This window comes from Ursus maritimus, unplaced genomic scaffold (assembly GCF_017311325.1).
Source record: "Ursus maritimus isolate PB19 unplaced genomic scaffold, ASM1731132v1 scaffold_17, whole genome shotgun sequence".
NCBI lineage: Eukaryota > Metazoa > Chordata > Mammalia > Carnivora > Ursidae > Ursus > Ursus maritimus.
In genome coordinates this window covers 27514044-27530739 of record NW_024424119.1, presented here as the reverse complement: position 1 = coordinate 27530739, position 16696 = coordinate 27514044, and the positions used below count along the sequence as shown (strand labels likewise).

Sequence of the window (16696 nt, the reverse complement as noted above, 5' to 3'; positions counted from 1 at the left end):
AAGGCAGTTCAATGGAGAAATGATAGTTTTTACAACAAATGGTTTTGGAACAACTGGACATCCACATGCAAAAAAAATGAACCTTCATAAAGAACTTTCACAAAAATTAACTTAGAATGTTCTGATGTAGATTGTAAAACTATAAAACTCCTAGAAGATAACATAGGAGAAAATCTAGTGACCTTGGATTTGTCAATAACTTTTTAGATAAAATACCAAAAGCTTGAACCATGAAAGAAAACACTGAGAAGTTGAACTTCATTGAAATTAAAACTTCTACTCTGCAAAAGACACCGCTAAGAGAATGAAAAGACAAGCCACAGGCCAGGAGAAAATATTTACAAAACACATTATCTGATAAAGGACTGATATCCAAAATACACAAAGAACTTTTCAAACTCAACAGGAAGAAAACAATTATCAAATTTAAAAATGGGCAAAAGATCTGAACAGACACCTCAGCAAAGAAGATATAAAGATGGCAAATAAGCATGTTCAAAATACACAAGGAACTCTTAAAACTCAACAATATCTCAACTTGTAAACAATATCTCAGAAACAAAACAAACTCATTAACTTAAGAAAAAATACCTCAGACAAACCATTAAAAAAATGGGCAATAAAAAAGTATGGGCAATGCATCTGAACAGATATCTCATCAAAGAAGATAAGCAGATGGTAATAAGCATATGGAAAGATATTCAACATCATATATCATTAGGGAACTGCAAATTAAAGCCCCAATGAGATACCACCAAACACCCATTAGAAGGGCTAAATGCAAAAAAAACAAAACAAAACAAAAAAAACAAAAAACAAAAAACAAATACAAAACCCTGATCGTATCAAATGCTGATGATGGTGTGGAACAACATTCCTGGCAGGAAAGCAAAATAGTACAACCACTTGGGAAGACAATTTGGCAGTCTCTTTAAAAACTAAACATAGTCCTACCATATGATCCAGCAATCAGTCTCCTCGGTATTTACCCAACAAGAGCTGTCTACACAAAACCCTGCACACAAATATTTAACAATTACTAATAACTGCCCCAAACTGGAAGCAAATGAGAGGTCTTTTAATAGGTGAATGGATAAACGAACTGTGGTACATCCAGGTGATGGGTATTATTCAGCAATATAAAGAAATGAGCTACCCAGCCGCAAAAAGACATAGAAGAACTTCAAATACATATTGCTAAATGAAAGAAACCAGTCTGAAAAGGCTACGTACTATATGATTCCAACTCTTTGACATTCTGGAAAGGGCAAAACTATAAAGAGGGCAAAAAGATCAGTAGTTGTCAGTGTTTGGGGGAGGAAGAGAGGAAAAAAGAGGTGGCACATGGGATCTGAACCTTGTACAACTATTCTGCATGATACTACACATGGCACCCCGCATTTGTCAACACTCATAAATCATATAACAGGAAGAGTGAGACCTACTGTAAACTATGGGCTTCAGTTGTTAATAATGTACTAGTATTGGTCCATAAACTTTAACAAATGAACCACACTTCACAAAATGTTAAAAATAGAGGAAACTGTGGCGGAAGAAGGCTGGGATATATGGGGATTTGGTGCTACTTGCTCAATTTTTCCATAAACCTAAAACTGCTCTAAAGTCTATTAGGTGTTAAAAAATAATTGAGACAACATTTGAGGAAAAAACATATACTATAGAAAGTCAATTGTAGCTTATCTACTTTTATTATTAATTCACTGCAACTATTTATATCAGGATCCATTATTTTTTTAATGTAAATTGGGTTTTGGCCCAGATCATAATTTACTGGCTATAGATTCTGGTATTGTAAATTTTAGGGATTATTATTTTACCAAATCATTCTTCTGGGGCCAAGTTATGCATATTAAAATGTTTTCCAAATATATTTTTTCTTCCATTAATTTTTAGTCAATGATAAACTTCACCATGAGCAGTTTTAACCACTGTTAGTTTTATTTTATGTGTATTATCTTTACTAGCATATTCACCATGGGGGTCAAACATGGTAGGGTCAACAGATTCTGTTCTCTGACTTACAGAGATATAACTTTGACTCAGCTTTTTAGGAACATGTTGCTTGCTGAAAAGACTTCACAGCCCCACCTATACCCGCCCCATTTATGAAATAGAAAAGGTTTTCCTCAGATCTTCTTGCAAGGGACAAGCAGATGCAAGCCAACACAGTGGTTCCCATCATTCTGCTGGAAGCCCAAGGCAGAGGTCCCACTCACACATGTGGTTTAGAACTGAGACTCTGTTCTCTCTGTGAATGAGTGAACGTCAAGGAAAGAGGCTGTGGATGCCCTACGAACCTGAAAATAACCCCCTCCTCCTCTTCATCTTGGAGTTCTGGGTAGCAAAGACTACTGGTAGTTTCCACAGTTTTCATTCCCCCTTTGCTTAAAAACAGTTTTAATTGGGGCAGCAATTCAACAAATGAGAAGACTAAAGTTCCTAACCTCTGTGGCAGCTAAGAGTGACCACACAAAGTTGAGGCCAGTGACATGTGATCAGTGTGTGGTGTGGGACCTTGGGGAGGCTGGCCAGATGGCACAGACGCAGCTGGGAGGGCCTCTTTTGCCCTCCCCCTTCCTCCTGCCTGCCGTCTCAGTGCAGATCTGGTGGCTGGTCCAGGCTGGAGCTCCCGCAGCCAGCCACCCTGGACCAGGGACAGACTTGATGATGGAAACCACATGACCGATGACCTGTGGTTTTCATGACGAGCAGTCCAGGATCAGTAAGGACTGCCTGCCTCTAGAGTTTTGGGGGGGCTTGGGAGTTTGTTTTCGTTTTTGTTTTATTTTATTAGCAAATGTCCTCTACCGCAGGGGATGTGGGAAAGTTTTATGAATACGGAAAAGGGCGGGTTACAAAGGACAGCCCATCTCCCTGAACATAAACCATTTTCTCTGGTTACTGTCAGTAAGTCACAAATAAGTCAGAGCCATTGTCCAGTTCCCAGGGGTGGGGGTCACTGGAATGGTCTTACAACAGAAAAAGAGTTCTTTTATATGAGAAAGATATAAATCTCTCTCTTGTTTATGCCACATTATTTGGGGGTTTCTACTATATATAGGCAAATCTAAGCCTAACCAAAATAGGAGCTTTGCCACTGAATCACTGTGTGATCTTGGACAAGACAGGCCCCTTCTCTGGAGACAGCCCCTGTGCATAGTGGCAGAGACAGGTACGGAGGCAGCTTGCATGATTCTGAGACTTGCCGCTTTTGCCTGGCTGACATCCCTGTCCTCTTCTGTTGGGAAGAGTACATCAGTATTTCTTTGGGGAGCTGCCCCTTCCCCACCCTTGTCCTAGTTAAGTGAGGCTGACCCCCTTCCTGGGTCCAGTGGAGAACATGTGACCCAGACCTCAGCAGCTATGGGTAAACAGAACTGGCTGAAGGAGACCGGCCTCACATGGGGAGCCGCTGGTGCAATGCACATGTGTACACATCAGTCTGAGGGCTCGCATGTATGCACTCTTCTCGGGTCTTCCCAGGGCCCCTTGTGTGTGCCTGGCTATGGGCACAAAGCCTGGCCGCCATGCACTATGTTCCTTTCTGTACCCATGCCACTCCCCCCTGACACCCCACCCTGTTTTGATGGAGCCTGACCTCACTTAGCATCCACTTAGTGAGGTTCTGTATCTGGTCTCTCGTTGCACAATTAGGTAACTGAGGCCCAGAGTGAGTCAAGGACTGGTCTGGGGCCCAGGAGGTGGGCAGAGTCTAAAGGAAAAGGAAGGGCTTTAGGCCAGGGCTCAATACCTCCCTAAAGGGGTTTATTTTATGTTGAGAGCCTCTAAGATCCTAGGGGGATCCCTGTCCACACCCTCTCTCCATCTAGGGTCATTTTCCTCTCCACATCCTTACATGTGCACAGCCACACTCACATGGACTTCTCGGGTGGGGAACATGGAGGCGTGGTCAAGAAAGAGCAGACGCAGGGGAACTTACAAGAGGGAGAATTAGGAAGAGGTTGGAGACAGCTCTGTCATGGAGCAGTGGCATCCATTTTCCTAACTACCTGCTCAATAGGGGAACCCCTAAGGTCCCAAGGGTAGCTTTGAGAGGACAGGACGGGAGTCTTGCAGTCCACCTCTGTGGGCACCTGGAACTACAATGAGCCCACAGCCCCTAGCGTGGACAGTGGCTACAGGAGACAGGTCAGTGGCAGGCCAGGGGACAGGAAATGCAGGGTAAGGAACAGGTGATGCAGTGTGGGGGACAGGTGAGGAGGACAGGATGGGCCTGGTGTGGGGGGTGAAAGGAGCCAGGAGTGGGGCCAAGGCTCCTTCCAGGCTCCCCTTCCCCATGACCTCACTCATGCTTCTTGAGATCATCTCCAAAATAAATGACTTGTCCCCAAGTACTTGTCCACATTTGGGGAACAAAAACTATGCCGAGGTTCTATACTGGCCCTGTGCTTTTGAGCAAGTTGTCTCAGCCTTTTTGACTTGAGTTTCTACACCTGTAAAACAGGGCAAAATCCTACCTCATCAAGTCATTAAAAGAGGTTAAAGCATGGGAAAACCCAAAGTCAAAATGCAAACGAGGTAAAAAGAAAAAAAAAAAGGAGTTGATGAAATCAAGGAAGGAATGTACGCAGCCTGTCCAAGTGCCACAGAAAGCTACTTCCCAGTGAGACTTGGCATGGTTAGGTCACCTAATCCAGGAAGATAAAATCAACAAGGAAGATGGCATGATGGAAGCTTCCAGAGAGAAGGATCCGAGTCTCACAAGATTAAAGAGGCCCCGGGAAAATTAAGGAGGCCTAGAAGGTTTTCCTCAAAATACTCTAATTTGGTCAGGCAAATCGCCAGAGAGATACCCAATCAAGACTGGATTAATTCTTCGTTAGTTGCAGGGTTGCAATTATTTTACACTGTTAAATGTAAAATGTATTCATGCCCATACATTTTAATTATTTCGTTTTCCAAGATGAAGTGCCAAGCATGCCTGTTGGAATCATGTCCTCTGAAGTACTGGTCTTTATTTTAAGGGGCCCTCTCCTGTGACCCACCATCTCTGCTAACCACGTGGAACTCCTCTTTCACCTCCGTCCTCCTCATTGGAAGTTATCTCCACACGGGCAGAGACCACACCATGTCCTGGTCACTGATGAAGCTACAGTGCTGGGTACAGAGCAGGGGTGGATGGATGGACAGATGGACAGTTGGAGAGAGAAGGAGTCCTTTAAAACTGAGCCCTTACGTGGGGTGGGTTGAGGGTGTCACATGTAGAGGCCCTGGATGGTATGCACAGAACGCTTCCAGCTGTCCTTCCAGCTCTGAGCCTCCTTCACCTGCAATGCGTTGTCGGCCTGGATCTTCTTCAACTCCTCTTCAAATAGTGCTAGATATTTCTGGGAGCAAAGCAACAGGAGGGGGTCAGATGAGGAGGGACTTCTGGACCCTGTGCCCTAAAGGAATGCTGTAACCCACTGCCAGGTAGCTTTTAACCTACTCCAGGCACTGGCAAGAGTTCCACAGATCATCCTGCATGTAATCTGCCCAGCCACCCATCAGGCAGGTCCAGTTGTTTCCCTTGTTTTATAAATGCGGAAACTGAGGCTCAACACCTTGCCTGGGGTCACCCAGCTAGAAAGATGCTGAGTGGGGACTAGGACCGTCTCCCTGACTCTGGACTCTGCACTCGTTCCTAACTGCCATCCCGCACTGTGGCCTCCTTGGAGCTCAGGGCTCTCGGCTTCCTTGGAAGGCTGATCCCTCCAGGCCTTGAGCCCTTACTGAACTCAACAGAGTTGTCCTCTGTCCCTGGGGCTTGTTGTGGTGGCCAGCGAAGAGCCTGGGGGGTGGGGTGGGGATCAGCCTATCTTTTTCATGGGCAGGACCATGTTTCTCTCTGGGCACCAGGACCAAAGCTCCCACAGGTAGCATCTGGGTGTAGTCTCCTCTTCAGGCAGGCCCCATGGGTGTCTTAGGCACTCAGTTCAAATCCTGCCTTTGCCACTTAAGTGGCATGAGGGGGACATATTCCTAGAAGCCTCAGTGTCCTCATCAGTAACGGGGACACTTTTGCTTTCCTCATGGGGTCATCATGAGGCGTCAGTGAGATGCCTCATGCTGAGGCGAGAAGCTACAGGAGGTGCTAACTGCTGGCCGTTCCACCCACTGCCACCTACTGCTCCCATGGCTTCTGCCTCTGACCATGCTGTCCCCTCGCTCTGACTCAGCTGTTCCTCTGGAAGGTCCTCCTTCCCCCCCCCCCAGTCTGTGTGGGGTGTCCCTCAGCAGGGTTCCCCCAGTACTGGGGCTCATGCCCTCAGACCCACGCTATCACTGGGACTGCACATGACCCACAGATCTCGTCCTGGGGCCTGAGATCTTGACTGTTGACACCGTGCTCTGGAGCACCCTGACGTGGGTCATCCGCTCCATGGGCCAAACCTCAGGGCCCTATGCGGGGAAGCTCCCCTCTTCCCAATGCAGCCAAACTGAGCCGCCCCGCGCTCCCTGGGACCTGCCCGCCCACATCCGGCCTCTCTGCTCACCAGGTAGACGGCATCTCGGGCTTCCACGGCTGCCAGGTGGCCCAGGGTCGTTTTGGTCGTGGTGATGGATGATGTTTTCAAGAGGAGAATCTTATTTTGGATGGTGACTTCAGTGGGTTTGATTCCTGGCCACTTCCTACAAATACGCACACGTGTCGAAGTCAGATGGGCTTGTCATGATTACAGATGTGCACCCTCCAGTCCTGCTGTAAGAGTCGAGCATATCTTTTTTTTTTTTTAAAGATCATGTTTGAAATGTCTTCATTAAAAGGAAAACCCTCCTAAGCATTTAACGTTAAGCTTCTTCAAGTTCTTTTTCGTACTTTCATGCTGTTTAAATCCGTGTGCGTAGATGGTCTTGGGTTGTGCATGGAGGGGGCGGGGAGGAATGCCACACCGCTAGTTGTCTCCCTTTGCCAGGCCCGTTTCCTCAGCAGGGGGCAGGCCAGGGAGCAGGGACCAATTCCGGCCCCATTCTTCCTACTGGTCTGGGCAAGTCACTGCCTTAACTTCTTCAAGAACCACATTCTTGGGGCCCAGGGAACAAGCACTTTGACAGCTCACATGCAGTGGTTCACAGTGCCACCAGCAACTCGAGAATGTGCCCCATACTTGGATGGACCTCTCTTTCTTTGCAGGTCCCTCTGTGGATCCTTAGCAAGGAAACTAAAAGCTGATGAGTTCTTGCTATGTGCCAGGGGCACTCTAAGGAAGATCTCGTTTAACTTTCTCTTTATAATACCATGGAAGGTGGGCCGCCATGCCCATGTCTCAGGTGAGGAAACTGAGGCTTAGAACATACTGCCTTTCCAAGGCTTCCAGGTGCCCCTAACCATCCCACTGCCCCGTGCTCCAGCAAACACCATCATGGCTGGTATTCCTCGATGCTCTAGGCTCTTACCTGCTCCCCCGTTCAATCAGGGGCTTCTCACTTTCTTCCTTCAGGGAAAGCCTAGCGAGTTTCCTCCGTATGAGGATTGATGTTTTCTGTTTGGGGGACTCCATCCCTGGCAGGCAAAAGACAGGTTATGACCATGGCCTCACGCACAGGCGAGATCGAGGGGATTTCTCCCTGACCTTACATTTGGGGGGATGAGGGCTCGCTCCTCTCCTCCCCACTTGGAGTCTCCAGGGGGACATGGAGCCTGGTCCCACAGAGAGGTTGAAAGCAGCAAATCTGTAGGCTTGGGTGGAGGGGGCGCAGCCCGTGGTGGCGGGCAGGCGGCCTGGCTGAGCGATGGGAGGTATGGTTCAGGTGCTCTTCCCAGCTCCAAAGCCCAGAGCACAATGCTCTGACCTTTGCACAGCTTCCATGAGCCTCCAGATAAGCTTTGGTTTATAGTAGCTCAAATGGGTTCTGAACGAACAACTACCCGTGGGGCAAACACATTCAAAGTTGTCCCTCTGACGTCCGGCTCACTGACCGGTCCTTTGATGTGCTTTCCTGACAGGGCCACACCAGTGGCGTGAAAGCCAACAGGCAGGGGCAGCCCTGATCTGCCAGGATGCTTGGGTCCCAAGCCCGAGTTACAGCAGGAAAGGCCTCCCTGGGGCCTCCCTGGGGGGGGGGTCTCCTCAGCTCCATGGCTCCTTCCAAGGTACCAAGAGTGCCTTCCCAGCCGGCTGCTCTGCCCGTCCTCCCTCAGGCCCTCATCTCGGGTGCCTCTGCGGGCCCTGCTTCCCAAACAAGGCTCTCACTGGACAGAGAAACCTCCGGAATGGGAAAATGACCAGTGCCTCAACATGCATACACATGTTGATCCAAAAAGTCCACTTCTAGGAACCTATTACCGCAGAATGGAAATATAAGGATGCTGATGCCCCCATCAGCACGAGCACAGGAGTGAAAAACTGGAAAGGGCCCAATGTTCAACAGCAGGGGACTAATTAATAAATTATGACACACAGCAAGAGAAAACGCCCAAGAAGATGACCGACTGGCTTGGCCAACAACCCCCTGAGGGTGAATTAAGTTATAAAAGAGCACATACCCTGTAACCACCCACCCCCCACACACATACTCAGGCCTGTGCCCCAAAGGAAAGGCCTAGAAGGATGGACAGCAAATGGTAAGGGCACTTCATTCTGGGTGGAAAGACTGTGTTCTTCACTTCCTTTGCAACTGAGTTTTTAATTTTACTATAAAAATGTATTATCTTATAAAAAAAACTTTTTAAAATAAAAACAATATATTTTAATTACTCAGTTAGCGATAAACAGGTAACATTTAATATATGACTCACATCTTTATATAGTTATAAAACTAATACATACGATATAAAAAATCTGAACATCACCTAACGGGGGAAAAGAAACAGTTTTCGCGGTTTCTCACCGTTCCACCCCCCAGAGGTGATCATCGTCAACTGTCTGGCACCTGTCCCTCAGGCTCTGGCTCTGGCTCTCCCTACGTCTCCCTCTGTCTCTGTCTGTCTCACACAGATTCATCTACATACTTGTGAGTATCTATGTTTATATCACATACGCAATTAAAAAAATGGTATCATAGATAAGTACCAATCGTCAACTTGTTTTTTCCCGTAACAGTATCCCCTCCTGCCTTTCCACACTGGCACGTGGAGACCCGCTGCACCCACTTTAGCAGCTGCACGATCTGTACTGGTACCTCCAGACCATAATTTACTGATCCAACCCCCTGTTACGTGCATGTTAGTGTCGTTTCCAACTCTCTGCAATCTCAAACGGTGCCATATTGAATATGCTTGAAAAGGTATCTTTGATGGGGGTGCCTGGGTGGCTCAGTCAGTTGAGCGTCTGCCTTCAGCTCAGGTCATGATTCCAGGGTCCTGGGATCCGGCGCCACATCGGGCTCCCTGCTCAGTGGAGAGCCCGCTTCTCCCTCTCCCCCTGCCCATTCCCCTGTGTGCTCTCTCTCGTTGTCAAATAAATAAATAAATAAAAATCTTTTTTTTTAAAGGTATCTTTGAAAAATGATGTAAGCATTTCTGTTGGATAAATTCCTAGGGTTAGAACCACTGGGTCAAAGGTACACACGTTCCGAATTTTGAAAGGTACCGACAGAGAGTTCTTGAAGACAGAGATATTGATGTTCACTTCTCCAAGGGTCTCTGTGGTGCTTGGGCTTTCTGACATCCTCACCAGGGCTGGTTGTCACTAACTTTGGAAACCTCGCCAGGCTGGTGGTGAGAAATGATATCTTAATAATGTTTACATTCTCATTATTCGCCACCATGGGCAAGGTCAGGCACTTTTACACTTCCTGGCCTCTTGCTTCTCTTGTGAACTGCACATGTTTGTTCTTCGTCTCCTTTTACAAACTTAACCTATACCACAGGGATGTTAGGTCTTTTTCTGACCTGTAGGTTGTGAGGAACATCTGTCTAGTTTGTGGTTTGTCTTTCAATTTCTTGACATTTTTCTTTAGTTTTTTTTGGCCACAGCAGCATGCCAGCCGTTTCCTTCATGGCTTCTGGCTCTCATCTCATACTTAGGAAAAGCTGCCCATATCTCAAGATTATGAAAATATTTACTATTAGGGTTTTATTTTTTTACACATAATTTTTGACTCATTGGGGATTTGCTTTTTTAATTAAAAAAAAACAACAACATCTTACTTTTAATGAAAACAAAAATCCATCAGTCCTCTCGGTGGAGAATCTGTTTTCATTCTGGTGGGATTGGGGAAAAGCAGCTGCCCCTGGTCCACCACGATCCACCTACGGACCCCCTGGGGCCCAAGCACAAGGCTGGTGGTACCACTTACTTGCAACCTGGACATCGTCGATGGTGACCACTTCATCCAACTGCAGCAGGAACTTCTCGGTGAAGGTGGCCAAGCTGGCTATGAAAAACCGGCCGTACTTCCTGGTGAATTCCTGGAGAAACACGGGCAGCCTGGTGTGGCAGGGAGAGGAGCCTGCCTCCAAAGGTAGGCTGAGGGAGGATCTGGGGAGCCAGCAGGTGAGATGAGACCAAAGCTATGTGCTGGCTATGTCCAAGGTAGGGGGCATCTGGTCCTCAGCCAAGAGGCCTCTCCCAAGAGCTGACTGGGCTTGAAGATAGGAAATGATTCAGAAGTGGCCCGTGGATACTCACTACAGAGAAATAAACTGACATGGATCTCAAAAAAAAGAAGTTCTCATTAGTAATTTTAGAATTAATTAATTTAGAAATCAAAAGATGCACATTAAGCCAGTCCATAATGACCAGCCAACCTTATAACACCTGCCGACTTCCATGCCTCTCTTTGGCCAGGGTGCCAGCTAGGGACCACGCTCAGCGCTGTTGCCGGATTGTCAGTCGGGGCAGGAGACGGCTCTCTCTGGGAGCAGTGCAGCCCTCAGCACCCAGACCTGGGAGTCCACGGTACCACTGACCTCGAGCTTCTCCTTGGTTGCCACAATTACAGTGTCTAAATCATTCTGCCTTTTCTCTTCCACTTGACACAGAGACTCCATTTCTTGGAAATGTGCAGGATGTCCAAGATTTGGACGGAGCTTCTGGGCATTTTCATCCTTCAAGCAAACAATCCAGAAATCAGTAGGGGTATTGACCTGGTCTCTAGGTCAGGACCAAAACATCATTGGCCCATGTCCTCTGCTAATAATGGCCATGGCCAGAATGATGTGTGCTCTGACCCAGGTGTGTGAAGGGCCATGGATGGGCAAAGGAGAGGCAGAGAAGGCAAAATGGGGCATGGCTGGAGCTGACGCCGAGGGGGATGGGAGAGCTGAGCAGCTGCCTCAGCACAACCAGGGCCTTAGTCCAATAAAATCAATGGCATCCATGTCCTATGTCTCTAAGGACCAGGTAGACCGTCGTTGTGGATGTCAATGACCACACTCCCACAGAAACAGCAAACGCACCCAGTAAATCTGAAAAGAAGTTTATTGAACACCTTCTATGAAGAAGGCATTTCTCCAGTGCCCTGTGCCCCTCAGCTCCCATCCGACAACCCTAGCCTGACCAGTACTGCCTATGCCCTGCCTCCACCTCCGAGCTCTCAGGGCCCTTGGTCCTGGAGAGGAAGGGCTGGTCTTGGGGCCCCCACCTTCCTTTGCTCCAGCTTCTCCTGATAATTCTGGAACTGTCCCCGGATCTCTTCAGCAGAGGCACAGAATCTTTTCCAGTGGTGTTCCTTGAAGTTCTCCATCACCAGCCAGCACACCTGGGGCAGCAGCTCCTCAAATCTCCTCATCTGGGCCCGTAATTCTATAGGAATTGGAGGTGGGGGGGTAAGGGAGGGGACAGAACAAAGCCAAGGTGCTGAAGTGATCGCTTCCACAAAGTCCCAAAACAGTGTCCCAAAGAGAAAGACCTGGTCTACAACATGGCAACAGCTAACTCATCAGAAGGAGTCCGGCGGTCAGAGCAGTATAGAAAATACTGGATGAAGCAAATTCAAAGGACTTCTCTTCAACACTCCGCAGGACTTCCCAGCTCATGAAAAGTGCAGCGGGTCTTGAGGAATCTGCCTCATCCACTATCCCTTCAAAGACTGCTTGACTCTAGTCCCCTTCCGTCCCTCCAGACCCCTAAGTAGCTCTATGTTAGACCAATCTTCTCAACCGTATCCCTTTACCTCTCTCCCAGACTGTCATCTCTATGCTTTTCTGCTTTGCATTTTAGATATTTTCTTTGATAGTAAAGCCATTCATAATTTTAAAACTTCAACTATCTCAAGGTTCTCTTTTCTATCTACCTGGTCATTTTAATAGTCTCTCACTCCTTACTCATGTTTCCAGTATCCTTTTCTAATTAATTCTAATAAATACACGATTTTATAGTCTGTGTCTGATATATTCCATACCCGAAGTCTTTACTGATCTCATTCTGCTGCCTCACGCTTAAGCGGCCCCTTTCCCGTGTGTGTGTGTGTGTGTGTGTGTGTGTGGTTTGTCTGTTTTTTACTCTGAGCTTTTATTCTAGGCATTTGCTTTGTGAGAATCCTTAGAGGTCTGGACTGAAAGCAGGTCTTTTCTAGAGAGGATTTGTGTGTCTCTTCCAGATAAGCATCTAGGCACCACTAACCCAAGATCGTTTTAAGCTTAGTTATCAGCTGGAAGTGTTTTGGATCATCCACAAAAACCAAGCTGAATTCAAGCACAAAGCCTGTTTTATAGTTATGGATTCTTGTTGAAGTTTTCCTTCTGCTTTACCCAGCAGCAGAGTTTTTAATAAGACCATTTCTTTCTAGTCGCTGGTGCTGGTAGTGGAGCGGGAGTGGGGAGGGGGACTTGGGTTTCTGTCTCATTCCCCCTACTCTGCAGCTGGAGCCCTGTGGGGGCCCACTTTTCTGTGGCTTGTGTCCTTCCAGACTTCCTACCTTGGGTAGTCTGGGGCTTTGTCTCCTGTTCCCAAGACCCTGGAGGCCATGAAAACAAAGGCTCAAGTTCACCTGGGCATCAGCAAAGGCCTTCGGGCAATGGGTTACTCTTCAATTTCTCTCTTGGAGTTCCTCTTTTCACCCAGTTTGTGGGCCTTGTGTGTTTCTTACTTTATGCTAGCTCATCAATACATTTAAAAGACTTTATCACAAAAATATTATATCTGATACTTTTAAATGGTTTCAGTGGGGGAGTCGGTCAGGATACTGGACTCCCACGCTGTAGGAAATGGAAGTCTCCATTTAATGGGAAATGTGACTCTTGCAGAGAGGGACATAATCTGCAGCATTTCCCAAAACCATTTGACCACAGAACCTTTCTTTTGAGGAAGGTCATAGAGGATGGGATCCCAGAGCTCCTGTGGGGAAATTCTAAGCTAGAGAAACAGTTTGAGTTCCAGTCGCTGTACAGTAAGAGCAGCGAGACCCACCACGGATGATTTTCCCTGGATGGGGCCTGTCTCTGCGGCTGCTTAATCTTCAGAAAAGCCTTGCATGGTGAGTGTTGTCTTAAGCTCCAATGAACTGACAAGGAACCTGAGGCTCACAGAAGTGAGGTGACTTGGTCAAGGTCGTAAGGTGGGGAGATGGCAGCGCTAGGTCTTGACCTAGGTCTGGCTGCCCCTAATCCTCTCTCTCTTCTACCCATGCTGCCCCTCAACCAACAAGCAGGCCTCTGATGGGCCGTCAGGTTTGCTGCCCTAGAGGCAGGAATAATTAGGACTTACAACTGCATACGACACGCATGGCTGCGAAGATGCAGAGGAATGTGGAGAGATGCGCAAAGGTGGGCTCTAGGTGTGTTGTCACAGCTACTTTTATGCCGTTAAAATAAATGTGAATGGCGCAATGTATGCTACCCGCCTGTTTTCGTGTCCCTACTCTCCAGGAGGCTGTGTCTATCGGGGTCATCAGAGCCCAGCACAGGCCAGGCCTACAGTAGGCACTTCACAAACACCCGTGGAAAGTTTTCTTCAAACGGTCAAATACAGAGTTAGCACAGGACCCAGCGATTCCACTCCTAGTTATATACATCCAAGAGAAATGAAAACGTACGTCCACACAAACGCGTGTGTGAACGTGTGTGGCAGCGTTCTTCTCAGCAGCCAAAGGTGGAAACCACCGAAGGTCTCCCCATGAACGTGTAAACAAACTGTGGAGCGCGCACACGGTGGAATAGGAATCGGCCATGGGAAGGAAGGAACTCGTGCCACCTGAAGGAAGCCAGTCCCAGAAGACCACGCAGTACACGGCGCCATTCACATGCAAGCCCGGAATAGGAAAATCTATAGACGAAGAAAGTCGCTGAGTGGTGCTGAGGGCTGGGGCAGTGACGGAGGGACAGGGGACCTAAAACTGACAGCAGTGATGGTTGCCCAACTCCGTGGATGTGCTAAAATCTACTGAATTGTACACTTTACATGGGCGAATGGTATGGTACGTGAGTCTCTCAATAAAGCTCTCCAACTCATCTGTGCAATGAATACAATATTCCTAGTGATGCACACCACCAGATCGCTCGAGAAAAGTGATCTTTTTCAGTGTTGTCGTTTCTCCCAGTTAAATCCGATCAACGCTTTTACCTCATGCGAAGCTTTCGGCTTTTCACAGGGCGGCTCCGGTGCCTCCGCCCGGGACCTCCAGTCAGGAAGGCGTCCTCCGGGCTGTGAGGCCCAGGCTCTGCTCCGTCGTCCCTGACCTGCCCGCCCACCTGCCGTCCACACCCACCTATGAGGCAGGAGTTGTGGTACTCGTCTGTCTGCATGTGGTACTCCAGGATCTTCTTGCAGATGTTCTCGGCGCACTGATCAAAGTTTTCATACATGCAGTCGGGCCTGGTGATGGAGCGCTTCTCTCTGCGGTAGAACTCCTGCAGGAGAGGTTGACCATCACCATGGGCTCTGGAGCAACCACCGCGCTCCTGCAACCTCCACCCTGTTCTCCACACCGCCTAGCCCTTTCTCTTGATGGCACCGCTGCCAGCCACGCTCTTCCTCCCCAGCTGCCCTTGTCACCACTGCCGTTATCTCAGCCATAAGGCATACGTGACCGAACAGCAAAACTCTATCTGTCCTTCAAGACCCAAATGGAATCTTATTCCAATGTCTAGGTTGAGAGCTTTCTATGATGCATTCTATGAAGTGCCAAGCTGGGTACTAGGCTGAGGGCCACAAGTAGGGAAGACTCAGAGCCCCTCTTCTGAAGGATTTGCAGCCCAGTGGGAGGCTGACAGGAACACACACAGACACCCCCGTGTGGGGTGTGCTGGAACTGGGCACTGGGTAGCTCCCATTGGAGGCCCCCTAGGTCCCTGTTCTAGCAGTCCCACCTGTCTCCCTGTGGGGCCACCATGTCTGTTGCCCGTCTGTGGGGTGCTGGCCTCCCAGGGACAGAGACAGGGCTTATTCCTCTTGACCCACCCAGTATCTGACACACAGTGTCCAGGAAATGTCTAGTGGCTCAATAAATGGGTAAATGAATGAATGAGGTTTAATTTCTAGGAAAACACCACATGAGGTGACAGAAGCTGGGTAGCCGTGGTCACGGGAACTGGAATCCCCTTTCCTCAGTTTTACCCACAAGGCCATCAGCAGAACATAAGAGGCAGAGGCAGCTGCCGACGTGTAGCGAGCAGCCGGCCAAGGGACAGGCAGAGGTCTGTGTGTGGTGGCCCTTACCTCTATAACGTTCAACAGATGCTCATTGCTCTCCCAGAGGAGGGTCAGGATGATCCCTTTAAAATCCCTGCAACACACAAAAAACAGATCCCTGAGGGGCCTTGTCTAATCACACCAAATGGAGTGGACAAAACCAAATGGACAGAACATTCTGAGCATGCAGTGGCCCAGCCAGAATTGGATGGGATGCCCAGGTGTGTTCTCACCTGATATTTCTATTTGTCTAGTTTAATCCCTCTTCTATATGACAAGCTGGGTTTGGCCCCTTCCAAGAGTCTATTTTCTTTTGGCCTCATCACTCCTTGCTCCTGCCCCAGGACCTTTGCACACTGATTCTTCCCCCCGAGAACACTGTTAATTGGTCACATTTGCTACTGTTCTTCCTCAGATCCCAGCTTGGTGGCAATTCCTGACCATCTTATTCCCATGCTCTCAGAGTGGTCCTCAGCCCTACGGCACTCCCAATGGGGGGTTTGGGATTGATTTGCGTGACTGGCTGATTAACCTCTATCTCTCCCAGAAAATGGTAAAGCCCACCCGGACACAGACTGTTGTGTCTACTTTTGCTCACCATGGAACCCCCAGTCCCACTGCAGTGTCTGCACTTGTCAGTGCCTTGGGATTGGTTGAAAGAAGAAAGAATGATTTCTTATAGATATTAATCAAATGAGCAAGAATTCCTGTAGGAGCAAACATCCTCCTTGTGGAACCTCTGGCCGATGGGCTGATTGTGTGCACGCGGGGGCTCTATTAAACAAATCTGCACGGATCCATTGGATATTCCTGTCCAGTTAGGTCAACCTTCTCTATGGTAAGAGTGAAATAAGGGACAGGTGTCTTAGAACTGCATCTAGCTGTGGGACACTTAATTTGTCACAATTTCTGTTAAGTGATGCAGCAACTGTTGTACACACATGTTGGCCAATTTCTAAAACATATGCATATCGGTCACTTGATGTTTCACTTGAAAATTCACTCATCATAATTAAAGAAAATTACAAATGGACTGAAAAGCAAAGGAAAAAATGAAGGCCAACATTTTATGATATTTCCGTCTGCTGCTTTTAAAATCAGTTTGGAATTAGGTTCATGTATATTTTACATTCTGTTCACTCAGTAAGTGTTTTCCCACA

At 47.8% G+C, this 16696-nt stretch overlaps 1 protein-coding gene across 1 annotated transcript in view; it reads right to left on the bottom strand.

Moving 5' to 3' along the window:
* Window positions 1–4985: 4985 nt before the first annotated feature.
* The window catches only part of CCDC180 (coiled-coil domain containing 180), a 59601-nt gene continuing 47890 nt past the window's right edge, over window positions 4986–16696 (bottom strand). Inside the window, 8 exon segments of the mRNA XM_040631634.1 lie at window positions 4986–5369; window positions 6519–6654; window positions 7420–7525; window positions 10264–10375; window positions 10877–11014; window positions 11551–11711; window positions 14614–14755; window positions 15564–15630. Coding sequence (XP_040487568.1) covers window positions 5238–5369; window positions 6519–6654; window positions 7420–7525; window positions 10264–10375; window positions 10877–11014; window positions 11551–11711; window positions 14614–14755; window positions 15564–15630 — 994 coding nt within the window. The 3' untranslated portion in view covers window positions 4986–5237.